This window comes from Canis aureus, chromosome 6 (genome assembly GCF_053574225.1).
Source record: "Canis aureus isolate CA01 chromosome 6, VMU_Caureus_v.1.0, whole genome shotgun sequence".
Classification (NCBI taxonomy): Eukaryota; Metazoa; Chordata; class Mammalia; order Carnivora; family Canidae; genus Canis; species Canis aureus.
In genome coordinates, this window is record NC_135616.1 from 41629926 (window position 1) to 41645874 (window position 15949).

At 37.8% G+C, this 15949-nt stretch overlaps 1 protein-coding gene across 14 annotated transcripts in view; it reads left to right on the top strand.

Moving 5' to 3' along the window:
• The window catches only part of DNAH14 (dynein axonemal heavy chain 14), a 325158-nt gene that overhangs the window by 149247 nt on the left and 159962 nt on the right, over nt 1-15949 (top strand). For 13 of the 14 annotated variants that reach the window (XR_013381670.1, XM_077901271.1, XM_077901270.1 and 10 more), the window contains 2 exons: nt 8394-8483; nt 14774-14908. Coding sequence is in view for 13 of the 14 variants with exons in the window: in XM_077901271.1 (XP_077757397.1) it covers nt 8394-8483; nt 14774-14908 (225 nt within the window). In the remaining variant the exon portion in view is untranslated. The remainder of the gene's footprint in view (nt 1-8393; nt 8484-14773; nt 14909-15949) is intronic. The other variant, XM_077901275.1, reaches the window with a different exon arrangement.

Here is a 15949-nt window from a genome sequence, read left to right on the forward strand (position 1 = left end):
CTTCTCCTTCTCCCTCTGCCCCTCCCCACCATCTGCTCATGCTTCTTCTCTCTCTCAGGTAAATAAATAAAACCTATAAATAAATAAATAAATACATGCATACCTACATAAATAAAAGTATAAGCTCAACATGGATGGAACTAGAGGGTATTATGCTGAGGGAAGGAAATAAGTCAGTCAGAGAAAGACAATTATCATATGATTTCACTCACATGTAGAATTTAAGAAACAAGATAGGATCATAGGGGAAGAGAATAAAAAATAAAACATAGTGAAATCAGAGAGGGAGACAAACCATAAGAGACTCTTAATCATGGGAAACAAACAAACTGAGGGTTGCTGGAGGGGGTGGGGGGAGAGGGCCGCTGGGGGATGGTCATGAAGGAGGGCATGTGATGTGATGAGCACTGGTGGTTATATAAGACTGATGAATCACTGACCTCTACTTCTAAAACCAGTAGTACACTATATGTTAGTTAACTGAATTAAATTAAAAAAAAAGAAAGAATAAATAAAAGTATAAGCTATGTGCATAACCTCATACCCAACAGGCAGAAAATACATAATATTTTTAGGCACATATGAAGCGCTTAGCAAAAGATCATCATTTATTAGGTTATGTAGGAAGATTTGGGAAAATTTCCCTTGGAAACGAGGCTAGGAGTTTTATGACAGGATAGTTCTTTGGCATTTCTGGTCTAGTTAGATTTCATATCCCTTCTAGGATCAATTCCATTGAACTAGATAGTATTCCCATTGCTTTCAAATGTTAGAATGCAGTCTGGGGATCTGAGTAAACCACTGTCTTATGACACCTGTGGTTTCTTGTTTCTGTTGTTGCTCTCCTGATCATGCCTTATTTTCTTAATTTGGGTTTTCTTCTTTACATAAGTAATTTAGAAGTTTATATAATTGTTTTCTTCAAAAACCAGCTTTTTATTATTTAACACATCTTTTTAAATTCTAACCCTTTAATATCCATATTAATATTTTTAAATATCTTCTTTTATTCCTCTGGGTTTTAAGTTTTCTCCCCAGCTGTCTAAGTAAGATATCTAATTTATTATTTTTTACTAATGTAAGTTTATAAAACAAGGGACGCCAGGGTAGTTCAGTCAGTTAAAGCATCTGGCTCTTGGTCTCAGCTCAGGGTTTGGTCTCAGGGTTATGGATTCAAGCCCCATGTTGGGCTCTGCACTGGGTGTGGTAAAAAACAAAAAAACAACAAAAGAAAGCTATATAACTTTGTCCAAGCACTGCTTTAGTTTTATAGGCTATAAGTTCAGGTAGGTAGGGTTTTCCTAAGTATTTTTTCCCAGAAATTTGATAGGATAGCGAGTACTTCCTTTTTTCCTAAGTGTTCTTTTAGGACAGAGGTTTCTCATGCTTTTAATTTCCAGGTAAAGGATCTTTTTATTTTCTGATTTTGTTACCGATTTCTAGTCTTACTGAATTGTGATTAAAGAATATTATCGGGCAGCCTGGGTGGCTTAGCAGTTTAGCACCGCCTTCAGCCCAGGGTGTGATCCTGGAGCCCTGGGATCGAGTCCCACATCCGCATCCCTGCATGGAGCCTGCTTCTCCCTCTGCCTGTGTCTCTGCCTCTCTCTCTGTGTGTCTCCCATGAATAAATAAATAAAATCTTAAAAAAAAAAAGAATATTATCTTTGTTATTTTTTTAAACTGTGTAATTTAGACTTTTTAATGGCCCAATATACAGGTAATTTTTCTTAATAGGCCCTATGCACATGAAAAGAAAGATATTTTCTCTTATGGATTGCAAATATAAAACAAAGTTCAGTTTATCTCCATTTGTTATGGCTGTTAAATTAGCATTTGTTAAGTGGAGCACAGGGTATGGGCTGGTGAGCCACAGTTCAGCAGGAGACCATGGGATGCTGAAAAGAGATGCTTATTCCTCATGGGTCCTGGAGGAGGTACACAGGGAGGACAAGGCAGGGTGCAGGCAAAGAGACACATGCCTCCATCAGGGTCCACAGCTGGAGTGCTTTGAGGTTCCCATGCTAAGGCTGGATTGGTCAGTTCAAACCAAACAAAGCAGGACTTTGGTAAGTTCCATGCAGGTTTTAGGGGAGTGCGTAAGGGGAAGGCCCAGGGAGGCGGTGAGGTTCTACCAGCAATTTGCACCTGCTCGTGACTCCACCACCTGCCATCCCAGGCCTGTGCTGGTGTGAGGGGCTGAGGTCGTGGATTCAAGTCCCTGCAGGCTCTTCAGTGGAACAGAAGGGATGCTGAGGCAGCAATATCATGAAGTGGCTTAGCTAAACCCTCGCTCCCATTTTTGCTGTCTTATTGATAGACTTGTACATCTTTACTTGTTCTCACTCAGTGAAGTAAATCTATGTTAACTCTTACAGTCTCTGCTTTCTAATGGTTGTTACCACATTGTTTGATACATGAATATCAATTACAAACTGCCCTTTAATATATAGTGCTTTTGTTTTCTTGTCTACCACTTTTTGGCTTGTATTCCATTCTGTTAAGACCGTTATTCTATTTTTTGTTTGCCTTGTTTACTTTGGGACTTTTTTTTTTCAAACTTTATAAATTCCACAAAGTGAAGTGGTTTTTAAATTTTGTTTTATCTTACTGATTTTTATGCAGATGAATATTTTTACTCTACGGGTAACTTTATACATTTTGATAATAATACCCATAGTTCTCCACTTATTTGGATATCATATCTTAGTTCCCTAATATGAAAAGTAATACACTTCTTTTCCCCTTTCTGCTGTCGCTGTCACTGCCCAAACGTTGTAAATTAGAAGTGCTGCCTGTGGCTCTGTGCAGGAAAGGTGTGTGTGAACTTCCTCTGCCTCCCAGGCCCCTGGCCCTGGTCCCTCCAGCAGCTTGTGCTAGATCCAGCCTCTGCTGTGCAGCCATGCAATGCACTCAGTTACTGCCCAGTATTGTAGAGTTTTTGGCAATAATGGTGTCATATTTTTATAATATTCCTAGTGGTCTAATGCAGGCGTGCTGTAATTTGAAACTCTGATTTGAAACTCCCCTTGAATATGGCAACCTTGCTGAATTCTCTTATTAGTTCACAAGTAGCACTGATTTTTGTGTGTTCCCCTGGGATTTTGTTGTTGGATCGTCATAATGACAGTTGTACCTCTTTCCTCCAATCCTTGTGTCTCATATTCTCCTTTTCTTGTTCTTACTTTTCTAGTGATGAGTTATTCCTGCATTCCTGGGATATACCATGCTTTATCATCATCATGTGATTTTTAATACACTACTGGATTAAATTAGTTAATATTTTATTTAGGATGTTCACATGTACACTTATAAGTCAAGTGTCCTTACCTGTTTTTAGAACCAGCTCTTCAAAATAGGCTGAACAACAAATGTCTTGTTTTCTGGAAGAATTCCATAAGATTGAGATGAACTATACTTTAGATTTACTTTAGATTTTTAAATGGTCAAACTTAACTATAAAAGTGCTTGGGGGATCCCCGGGTGGTGCAGCAGTTTGGCACCTGCCTTTGGCCCAGGGCGCGATCCTGGAGACCCGGGATCGAATCCCATGTCGGGCTCCCGGTGCATGGAGCCTGCTTCTCCCTCTGCCTGTGTCTCTGCCTCTCTCTCTCTCTCTTTGTGACTATCATAAATAAATAAAAATTTAAAAAAAGTGCTTGGGTCTGGATTTTGTTGGGGTGGGAGGGAAAGGCTTTGAATACTGTTTTAACTTTTTGTTACTTAGTGACCCCTTCACACTCCGTGTTCATACAACATCTCTGGGTTTCTAAATGTCTTAGCTAAAGTTATTTCTACTCCTCTCATCAGTTCCCAGGCTCTGCTACAGTTTTTTGTTGTTGTTGTTGTTGTTGTTGTTGTTGTTGTTGTTCTTTGTTATTGATCATTCTTGCTTGAGATTTGCATATAATCAATTTTTTCAAAGAGGTAACTTTTGGTTTTGATTATTTTCCCTTTTTTCTCTGTGTCCATTAGGTTGATTTCTGTCCTTCATTATTTACAATTTTTTATTTTGTTGGACCTGTTCTCCTGTTCTTTTGTTTGTTTCTTGAGTTTAGTGCTTAGATTGTTTATCTGTGTTTCCTCAAACCTGAAGTATTTAAAGATGTGAATTTTCTTCTAAGTATTCCTTTAGCTGTTTCCCACAAATTTTCACATGTAGTATTCTAATTAGCATTTAATTATAAATATTTCTTAATTACCCTTATGAGAGTAAAAAACCTGAGAGGTTTTTTTTGCTAAATTCTGGGAATTTAAACTATCCTTTTATTATTAATCACCATTTATGGTTAGCTTTGACTGGGGACTGTATGCTGTATCATATATTTATCCCTTTGAGATCACCTTTATTTAGGTTTCCTACACCTTCTAATGTATTGTTTTGTAAGTGCTTCATGTGTGCTCTCAAATGGTATATATTCTGTGCTTGCTGTATATAATGTTATATACACATACTGTGATGCAGCTTTGTTATCAGTTTTTTGCTGATCCATCAGTTTCTAAAAGGGTGTATTAAGATCTTAATGACAGTTGTTGATACATCTATTTTCCCTGCATTTCCAACAATTGCTTTATATAGTTTGAAGATATAAGTGGTGTATATATTTATATCTTCTTACTCTTCTTATATTTCACATGTGAGTGAAATCATATGATATTCATCTTTCTCTGACTTATTTCACTTAGCATTATTGTCTCTGGGTTCATCCATGTGATTATAAATGATGAGATTTCATTCTTTTTTATGGCTGAGTAATATTCCACTGTGTGTGTGTGTGTATACACCACATCTTCTTTATCCATTCATCCATCGATGGACACTTGGGTTGCTTCCATACCTTGACTTTTGTAAATAATGCTGCAGTAAATATGTAAAGATAGGAGTGCATATGTCTTTTCAAATTACAGTTTGCATATTCTTTAAGTAAATACCCAATAGTGAAATTACTGGATAATATGGTAATTCTATTTTTTTTTTTTTTTGAGGAAACTCCATACTTTTGTCCACAGTGGCTGCACCAGTTTGCATTCCCACCAGCAGTGCAATGCTTGTTGTTTCCTGTGGGTCTTGGTGGCTTGAGGGTATTTTATTTTATTTTATTCCATTATAATTAACATATAGTATTGTATTAGTTTTAGATGTACAGCATAACAATTCAACAATTCCATATATTGGATTCCTGTTCATTCTATGAATTCATTCTTACTCCTCTCCCTCCCATGTTTTAAGTATATGGTGACATACTTTACATCCTTTTATTTTGTGAATCCCTTGACTTAGTTTTGTAGATACACTTATTTTACCTCTTTTGTGCTTCCTACTTTTCTTACTCCTTCTGGTCTTTCCTTTCTACTCAAAGAATCTCCTTTAACATTTCTTGTAGGGCTGGTTTAGGGTCATGAATTCCTTTAACTTTTGTTTGTCTGGGAAACTCTATCTCTCCTTCTGTTCTGAATGATAGCCTTGCTAAATAGAGTATTTTTGGCTGCAGATGTTTTTCTTTCAGCACTTTGACTATTATCATGCCACTCTCTTCTGGCCTGCAAAGTTTCTGCTGAAAAATTAATTGATAGCCTTGTGAGGTTTCCCTTGTGCAAATGTTTTCTCTTGCTGCTATTAAAGTTCTCTTCAGATCATTACTTTTGGCTGTCTTATTTACTTTGGGTCTTGGTGCAGACCTCCTTGGATTAGTTTTGTTTAGGGCTCTCTCTGCCTCCTGCATCTGGATTTCTGTTTCCTTCCCCAGATTCAGGAAGTTTTCAGTTATTATCTCTCCAAATAAATCCTCTGCCCCCTTTTCTCTCTCTTCTCCATCTGGGATCCCTATCATGCAACTGTTATTTATGCTTGACAGTGTCACTGAGTTCCCTGGGTCTATTTTCATTTTGCATAATTTTTTCCCCTCTCATCTGCTTAGCTTTATTACTTTCCATTACTCTGTCTTCCAGGTTACTGATCTGTTCTTCTACTTCCTCTTGTTTGCTATTTATTCCAGGTGGCCCACTTTTAATTTCATTTAGTGAGTTCATTATCTCTAACTGGTTCTTTTTTATTTCCTATCTCTTTGTGGAGTGTCTTACTGAGGTCCTCCACTTTTTTCTCAAGTCTAGAAAGTATCTTTACAAGCATTACTTTTAATTCTCTATTAGGCATAATATTTATCTCCATTTCACTTAGATCTCTTGCTATAATTTTGTTCTCTTCTTTCATTCAGAACATATTCCTCTGTCTCCTCATTTTGTCTCTGTTTCTTATTGTATATTCATCTTTTCATCAGTTTTACAAGTCAATTTACAAGCATCAGTTTATTCTGCTACTTTTCCCTTCATATAATTTTTACATTGATAAATATATAACCTCTCAACTGTTAAATAAAAACTGTTAATAAAATGTTCCAAATAGTAATATGTGTCTTAAGAAATGGCACAGAGGAGCAGTTGGGTGGCTCAGTGGTTGAGCATGTCTGCCTTTGGCTCAGGTTGTGATCCCCTTCTTCCTCTTCCTATGTCTCTGCCTTTTCTGTGTGTCTCTCATGAGTAAATAAGTAAAATCTTAAAAAAAAAAGAAATGGCAGAGAGATCACAATTCGTAGTTTTAATATTAAATTTAGAATATTTAATGGTGTATTTTTGGTGGTTTACACAAAAACCTGTCACATATAGCATATCCACATATGAATATATGTTATTAAATAAATAGTCTGTAGGTATGCTATTTGCACTTATTGCTCATTTAACATATAAGAATCTGAATTGCATGCAATAGGCAATTGGAATCTTTTTTTTTTAAAGATTTTCTTTATTCATGAAAGACACAGAGAGTGAGGCAGAGGGAGCCCAATATGGGACTTGATCCCAGGACTTCAGGATAATGACCTGAGCCAAAGGCAGACACTCAACCACTGAACCACCCAGGTGCCCCAGCACTTGGAATCTATCCAGCTTCTTCATGTTTCTGTCACTAACAATATCTGCAGGAGTGGGGGTGTCATTAACTCAGAGCAACCACAGGATTAACAGAAGCCATATCCTGGAATAAATAATGTATAGTTTGCCATCCAGTTGATTCTATGGAATATCATATACAAACCATAAATACTTTACAGTAGGATTATGATTTTATTTCACAACCTTCCAAAATAGGGAATTGTGAAAATCTTTAACCAGATGGGATGAACCTGTCTGAATGTCTCTTATTTTGATTATCCCACTTCTGCTGATCTTCTGTGCATCCCATGCTATCCCTAGTCCACTCCTGCAGGGCTTACAACCAGGCAGACATCTAGGTTTGTATTGTCTATGGCAGAGAATCTCTAGCCCCTGCATCTAAAACTGCTCCAAGTACAGGCCTTAAGTGAGTGTCTCATCCAACTCCATTTAAAAGAGGTGATTTCCTACCTCCAGTAGCCTTGCCATAGGAACTACTTTTCTCCATTTGTACAGTCCTACTGAGTGTTCTGTTTTGCCTTCAGCTGCTCCTTGTCTGTCCCATCAGGGTAATGCAAGAAATGAGAAATGGAGTAGGAGAGGTCAATGAGAAAAAAGATAAATCCCACTTTTTTTTCTGTAGGCACAGTTTCTGATAGTATTGACAGTGAAATAAACCCCACTTTAGAAGGAAACATAGATGCCCTTATAATTCCTGTGTTAAAATATTAAGTATCTTTACAAGTTGCAGCCACTTCCTGGATGTTTTATTGTATAACCACATCAGGTACTCAATCTTACAAATTGTGCTTATTATCCTATGATATTATTAACATTGAAACATTAAAATAATTGTTGTAAAGCTGAAAACCTACCTTAATGGTGACTAGAATTATACAAAGATATAGACTCTTTTAAATTTTCTTTTGGTGTAGGATAATTAGATAATGATTCTAGAATAACAGCTAGTTCTTAAACATATTCTAAAGAATAAATTCTTTTCTTTTTAAAGATTTACTTAGAGAGCATGTGAGCAAGGGGAGGGGCAGAGAGAGGGGGAATCTCAAGCAGACTCCCCACTGAGCCCGACCTGGAGCTCGATCCCAGGTGATGATGATGATCCCAGGTGAGATGATGACCTCAGCTGTAGTCAAGAGTTGAATGCTCAACTGACTGAGCTGCCCAGGTGCCCCAAGAATGAATTTTAAATTGAGGGAGCTCCAAAAATAAATAAATAAATAAATAAATAAATAAATAAATAAATAAATAAATAGAGGGAGGGCCTACAAATTTGCTACTGGGGGTCTGTGAACATAACATTTTGTGTGTATTGTATTTTGGTTGAGAAATTAAGAACCACTGTCTTGATATAGTAGTATTCAGTACCTAGTTAAGAAAGATTTTGTAGGATTATGTATTAAAGGTTTAATTTGCAATGCCTTTTAAATTAATGTATTTATTTTTAGAAAGCAATATTTATTGCAACACAACAGTTGGGCTTACAACAATGGCCAGCTCAGAAAAAGAAAATCATACAGTTTTATAATCAACTGCAGGTGAGTGTGGAATGACATGTTAGCAGCTCTTTGCTCCTGAATCATTATGATCAAGGAGGAAACCAGGATAACAATAAAGTGTTTTACTCATTTATTTACCCAAATGTGGCTGCTCAATTCTCACTTTAACTTTGAACAGGTCAATCCTTTTCGCCTTTGTCCCCTTAATACGTGATTCTTTTCTTTTTTTTTTTTTTTAAAGATTATTTATTTATTTATTCATGATAGTCACACAGAGAGAGACAGAGAGGCAGAGACACAGGTAGAGGGAGAAGCAGACTCCATGTACCGGGAGCCCGACGTGGGACTCGATCCCAGGTCTCCAGGATCACGCCCCGGGCCAAAGGCAGGTGCCAAACCGCTGCGCCACCCAGGGATCCCTTAATACGTGATTCTAAAAAACCCTCCAGTGTTCTGCCTCACATAGCTAGCTATGAATTCATAGCTAGCTTTGAATTTTCTGTCCCCATGAATGAACCATTTGGAAAATATGGTGCATTTCCCTGATTACTAGTAAAATTGTACATCCTCATATATATTTCTTTGCCATTTGAGTTTTCTATGAGTTGCCATTTCTCAATTGGATTTTTTATCTTTTTCTTACCAATGTGTAGGCTTTTCATTATGTAATTTCATATACTATTTCTTTCTTGTTTCTGTACATTACAAATAAATTCTCTAAGTCTTAGATTTTCAGAAATAATTCAGTTCAAGAGACGTTGTTAATGCAGTAAAGTCCATTGATCATTTTTTATGGTTTGTGTTTTTGTGAATTTTTAGAAATCTTTTCTATTTCATAAAGATATTTTATGGTTATTTTCTAAAATGTTTTGATACTTGCAATTTCCATTTCTAAGTTGTCTAGAATTTCCTTTTCTTTAAGGTGTCAAATATGGATCTGTTTTTCCTCAGATGGATAGCCATTTCCCAAGACTTTTCCTCCCTGGTTTGCTGTTTCTCTCATATACCATGTTTCCAATATAATAGGTTGGATTTCCTTGTTGATTTCTTCCATATTTTATCATTTTGGCCTTTATCTTATGACAGCACCAGTCCTAATTACCATAGCTTTATAGTAGGTCTCCATGATTGGTGGTACCAATTGTAAGAGGAAAGAAAAGCTATTCCTGACCCTCTTAGAGTTCCTGGCTGAATCTGAAAATCAAATTGACAGGTAGATTAGCAGGATAAAAACATGCACATTTTACTGTATTTGATATTTTTTTATATAGGAGCCTTCATATAAGAATGGAAACCCAAAGAAGTAACCAGAATAGGAAGCTTTACACCTTTTAGATAAAAAATGAATTTGTGAAGAATTGGCAGGACAGAGGGGTTTGGACTGAGGGTGTAGTAAGTGGTAAAGAAGTAACTGGGAAGATATGGGCCAGTTGAACCAGGTTTGTTCACACAGCCTTGTCAGCCCTGCATTCCCCATAAGGATGTCTCTGCTCTCTGGGTACAAGGAGGGTGCCTTTCAGTGGGAGTTTTGTGACCTGTTTCAAAGAAGAAAGATGGTGGTGTTTAGAAAGGGGGTGTTTAGAGTGACCTTCTTGCTTCTCCATGTGAAAAAGACTCCTCCAGCTTAATCTGCTTAACACACCAGGGTCAAGGTGCCTAGCTTGTCCTGAGCCCTACCTCAGCCATAATCTTTGATTTTTGCTATTTTCAAGATTCTTAGATAATCAGTTCATTGACTGCCAGTTTAAAAAAAAAAATCTTGTTTGGGTTTTTATTGGGATAGAATTGAATAAATAATTAATGGTGAGAATTTTCATGAATATAATGGGTTGATTTAATAAGTTAGTCTACCATAGCTTCATAGCATCAGAAAGCACTAGACTCCTGCATCAGAGAGGTTTGTTAATCATTCAGCAACAGCAGTAGCCATGTCCCCAAGATTGAATTCTCAGAGGATGACACAAGGTCAAGTGATAGGTCTGTGTGCTGCACACACAGTTGGTTGTTCCATAGAAGAAACCCATGCTTAGGAGCACTGCAGTCTTGTGAGGGGACTACTCCAGACATTCCTAGCCTCTACTCTTGAAGGGCACATCATCTTTGTTGTTCTAGCCAGCAAATAAACATTCCCCATCCTGGTAAGAGGATTATTTCTATCTTCCAAAAACTTCTTGCTATACAAACATCCTTGAAAAGGTAGCCCCAAACAAAGCTTATCAATGCCCCTGTTCAGAGGCATGTAAAAGTGTCAGCAACCGTAAAGACTTGTCTCCCAAAAACTCTACCCCTCATTTATACTCTGTCTTGGCTTCTGGTGAATTTCCCCCATGGCCACTCTATTGACTGCTTTGATTAATCTGACTGACAAGGACTGGAGCCAGACCATATTCAATTTATTTCATACAGCGTTTATGTAAAGCCTCTCTCAAGAGGACTATATACAGTAGGATGGAGCCAACCTAAAATATTAATCTCAGCCATGCCCATCCAAGATTCTGGGTCCAAACAATGAAACAAATCCTAAGGCACCAGACTCTACCTTAGAAAGCCAGTGAATTTCTCCTAAAATTACTATATTGATTGTTCCTCTTGATCCAAAAGATTAATCCAAGTAGAGCAAGATTATCAGTTGTACAAATGTTTCTTGGCCCTGAAGGAGGAAGTGATTAGGGCAGTTCTTTTTCCTAACAACCCTAGACAGTAAATTGAAACTGTCTGACTGCCTTCCAGGGACAAGTTGATGTTTCGTTAAATACTGAATTTTTAACATGTTAACTACCTCTGATGTGCAAGTTGCATTGTTTTAGGGAAGGAGACTATTGTCTGACTTCTACATAAGAAATACAATCATAAATGTATACATGGTGCCCTTTAGAAAGAGTTTCTTAATAGTTGTTGGGTGGGTTCCCCAAGTGGGATTACAACGGTTCAAGAAATTCAGCATGATGGTGCCTCTGCCATGGGTTCTCAGGTCAGTTCTAATAATTAGATTTAGTTTGTTTGGTTTTGGGTTTGTTGTTTTGTTTTGGTTTGGTTTTGGTTTTGGTTTTTTTTGGAGTGGCCACTTGAGGACAAGCAGTCCAGTTTAACCTGTTTACCTTCCCACGAGCCAGATGGCATTTGTCTGTTCCATAAAATGAGTGAACCATGGAGATAGGGGAAGACATTCAAGTTATCTTGAGGTATTGACAGGTGTTTTGTCTGGGAAGCGTAGAAACTGAGGCCATCCCTGCTGCTTCTGATAGGCCTCTCAGTAATACTTAAGCAAATAAAAATTAAATCATGGTCAATTCCACTGGTAGGGGATGGCAGTCCCAGCAATCTGTAAAATGAAAGGCTCCTGCAGTTGTTTGGAATGCCACATTAGAGTATTTTCCTTTGTGAGGATGGAGAGACAGAGTTTTGAAAAAACAGATGTTCAATATCCATCCCTCCCCCTGTATTCCATGGTCTGAGGTATGTCTGGCCTAGGTGTCTGGGTTTTTGCTATCCTTGCACTGCCACAAAATTGGCATGCCTCATTTTAGTAATTCTTACCCTAATTATTTTCCAAACATCTCCTGCTGTGAGACAAGAGGGACAAATATGTTTTTATGGAACTTGTAGCCATTATATACCCTGCTTTGGCCTATATGGGCCACTAAGAAGAACTCATCAGGAAGTGTACTCAGTCAAGTAATCATTATCCTATGGACTAAGACCATGACAATCCAAGAGAATCTGTATAGTTGAACCAGAATTAAATTTTAATCCTCTAAGCCCCATTTTGGAATGTGTACAGTCAGGATGAACTGGGGTTGTGATTACGGACAAGAAGGAAGCAACCATGCTCAGGAATGGTTAGGATTGAATCCCAAATTTCCAAAATAGGTTTCTATAATCCCCCATCTCTTTTATGCTGATAATTACCCAAGAAGCAGATGAAAGGAGATGATCCCCTTCTGGGGATGTCCACATTCAGTGACCAACCCTCCCTGGCAAGGTGTGTGGACAAAGAGAAGGTAAGGGGGAGAGAGTCAGAAATATTTTGCGTCCGTCTTCGAGAAGGCTGTTTCAGTGCTCAATCATACCAGATACATATGGATGATAGGGAGTGGAGAGACCCCATAAAATATCTTGACCATCAGCTCAGGGTTAAGAGACTCTTGAAATAAAAGGTATACCATTGTTAGACTGCAAATGGTACAGAGTCCAACTGACAAAAATTTTGTTTCAAGAAACATAATGGTGTGGCTGGAGTTAGCTGATTGGAATCAACAGCAATCCCATAGCTTGAAATAGTGTCATTGTCAGTGAGTCACCACCAATAGCCCCAAGACAGGAGGTCACAGATCTAATGTGGGACCTGCCAGGAGTATATGGGACTCATTTGTGCCCTAAGGCAGTATGACTTTTCCCACTATGAGACAGGAGTCTGGAGTGCAGCAGTATTCTCTGCATCACAAACACAGGCCTTTACTTGGTGAGTTCTGTGATGGGGAACGTGTTGCCGCATCCAGTGTGATGTTGTGTCCAGACAACAATCATGGCAGTCTGTGAAGGGCAGGCTGGATGAGCAGCATGATTCTGGGTCATCTCAGTAAAGAATGGATCCTCATCCCGGGCCCATGAGTAGCTCAGTTTGAGGAGCAGCCACAATTTGTTCCCACAGTTCACAATCCTAGAGAGGGTTGTCTTTAATCTTCTAGTCTGTGGTTTCCCAAGTGGCAGACCAACTAGCAAGTCAGAGTTCTCACCAGTGGGCAGGATTGACAGATGTGCTCTGGTTCTACATAGCTGGCTCTGAGGAGGGACAGCAGGAGCCTTCAGGTCCCAGTGAGGCTGAGCCACCAGGACACTAGACTGAGGCATTCATGGGAATCTTTCTAAATTAAGGGCTTAACAGAGCCAGCAGCTTTGCTTCAGGAGGTGAAGTAGGGAACAAAGTCACTCCCAGAGGGGCAGCTGCCACTCATTCATGTAAAGCCATGATGCCACTACAGCCAGTTAGCTGCATTCTTGAATATATCATTTCTTCTTGACATCCAGGGCTTCTCATCTTGCCTATCAGACTAGAGAATCACAAGACCTCCATGAAGATAGATTGGAATGGAAATGAAAAACATTTTAGATTTATCCATATTTGAATTTTGGCATATTTATTTAATATATTATTAAGAATAATCATTTCTTTAGTGCTATTACAATAGTCTAAAAGAGATGATCAGGGACTCTTTTTAAGAGCATCTGGCCCTTTCCTTCTTGCCTTAGTCCATTTGGGCTGAAATAGCAAAATACCATAGATGGAATGGTTTAAACAACAGATATTTATTTCTTACAGTTCTGGAGGCTGGGATCAACATGCTAGCTGATTTGGTTTCTGCTAAGAACAGTCTTCCTTGCTAGATAGTCACTTTCTCACTCTGTCCTCACATAGTGGAGAGATGTTGAACTCTGAACTCCCTCTCCCTCTTCTTACAAGGACATTAACCACCCTCATGACCTCATCTAACCCTAATTACTCAAAGACCCCACTTCCAGTATTATCACACTGGGTGTCAGCCTCAGCATTTGAGTTTTACAGAGATGCAAACATTCTTCACTCCATGACACCAATTGTGATTGGGTTGGACAGAAGAAGATGGAATCAAGCAAATTTTGTAAGACATGAGGGACTTTGGACAATGAGTACCTAGTGGTTTTATTAACTAGATCAGGAAATAAGAGAAGCAACAATTATGAAAAGGTGTAGGTTAAATTATGTTGACTTTGAAAATCATGTGAGACATCCAGATGGAAGTATCTAATAGACCACTGAAATTTCACTTAGGCACATAGAACCAAAGACCAGGGAAAAGATGTACACATTAGGAAGTCATTAGAACTCAAATCATAGTTACTCACTCAAGTTGATGAGATTGGTAGGGCCAATGGGGGAGTGGGGTAGGGGAGGAGAGAGAGAGAAGGATGAATTAGGGAAGACTAAAATAGAAATGACATTCAAAACTCAAAAGAGAGAAGATAATAAAGAAGAAAGCTGAGATGAATCATATTACAGAAGCCAATCTTAGAGAAACGTACAGAAATAAAGGAGAATTGGAAAGAGATAAACTGTAAAATATCAAGAATTGAAAGTTATCCTTTGAATTTTAAAATTAGGAAATTTCTGTTTATTTTGACATTAACCTAGTCAATGGAAACAGAACCCAGATTATAATAAATTGAACAGTAATTTGAAGGAAGGGTTTCCAGACATAGAGATGTATTTGTAAATAAGAACCTTCAGATTTCAGTTTAGCTGAATCATCAGTAAACCAAAACTAAATCATAAATCTGCAACTTTGTTTTAGACTTGTGTTGGTGTGATGTTAGTAGGCCCAACAGGTGGAGGAAAGACAACAGTCAGAAGAATTTTAGAAAGAGCATTAACACTATCACCAGTTGAAGACCTCCTGTCAGTTACAGAAAGGGAATCTACTTCACAGGTAAATACTAAGTAATATGTTTCTCTATTTCTTCAGACCTTAATTTATACTTCAGTAACATTTTATGTCCTATTTACATAAGTATGTTTAATTTATTGCTAGGAATTTAGTAGTTAGGAATCATTGTAGTAAATTGGATTTTTTAAAAGATTCATTCATTCAGAGAGAGAGAGAGAGAGAGAGGCAGAGACATAGGCAGAGGGAGAGCAGGCTCCATGCAGGAAGCCCAACGCAGGACTCGATCCTGGGTCTCCAGGATCACACCCCGGGCTGCAGACGGCGCTAAACCGCTGCGCCACTGGGGCTGCCCAAATAGGATTTTTTTTATTTGAATTAAAACTAGTAATTACTAGTATAAAATAAATCTATTAAATTATATATTTATTTTGTAATTAGTCACCTTCACGGACTAGTTAAGTTGTAATTGTTTTTATAGGTGATCAATTGAATCATCTTCAAATGATTATAATTTTGTCTCTTGTAATATTTATATAATTTATATTCTTACTGCATTCATTAACCCTCCAAGATAGTGTTAACTATAGTAATATCTTGTTCCTTACTTTATCAGAAATGCAGTTTATATTGCTGTATTTAATATGATATTTGTTCTTCATGTATGGTAAATATTCTTTTATACTTTGGTAATTTTCTTCCATTCTCATTATACTTTGGTTTTTGACTTCTGTAATTTATGAAATAAATTATATATATAACACCCAGTGCTCACCATGACAAATGCCATCATTTGTCACCCCTCCTCCCCCCACCTCCTTCCAGCAGCCTTCAGTGTGCTCTCCATCATCTCCTATGGTTTGTCTCCTTCTTTTGTTCCCTCCTCCCCATATATTCATCCATTTTGTTTCTTAAATTTCACATATGTGTGAAATCATATGGTATTTTTATTCAATATAAAGTTAGATTCCAATAAATAGTGTGTACTTCAGTTATCTTATTTAAAGACTCAGCAGGATATTCCAAAAGTTTTAGAAAGTCAGGGTCTCAGTTCTGATGTTTTTTCAGCTAGTGTGCAGTTTCTTT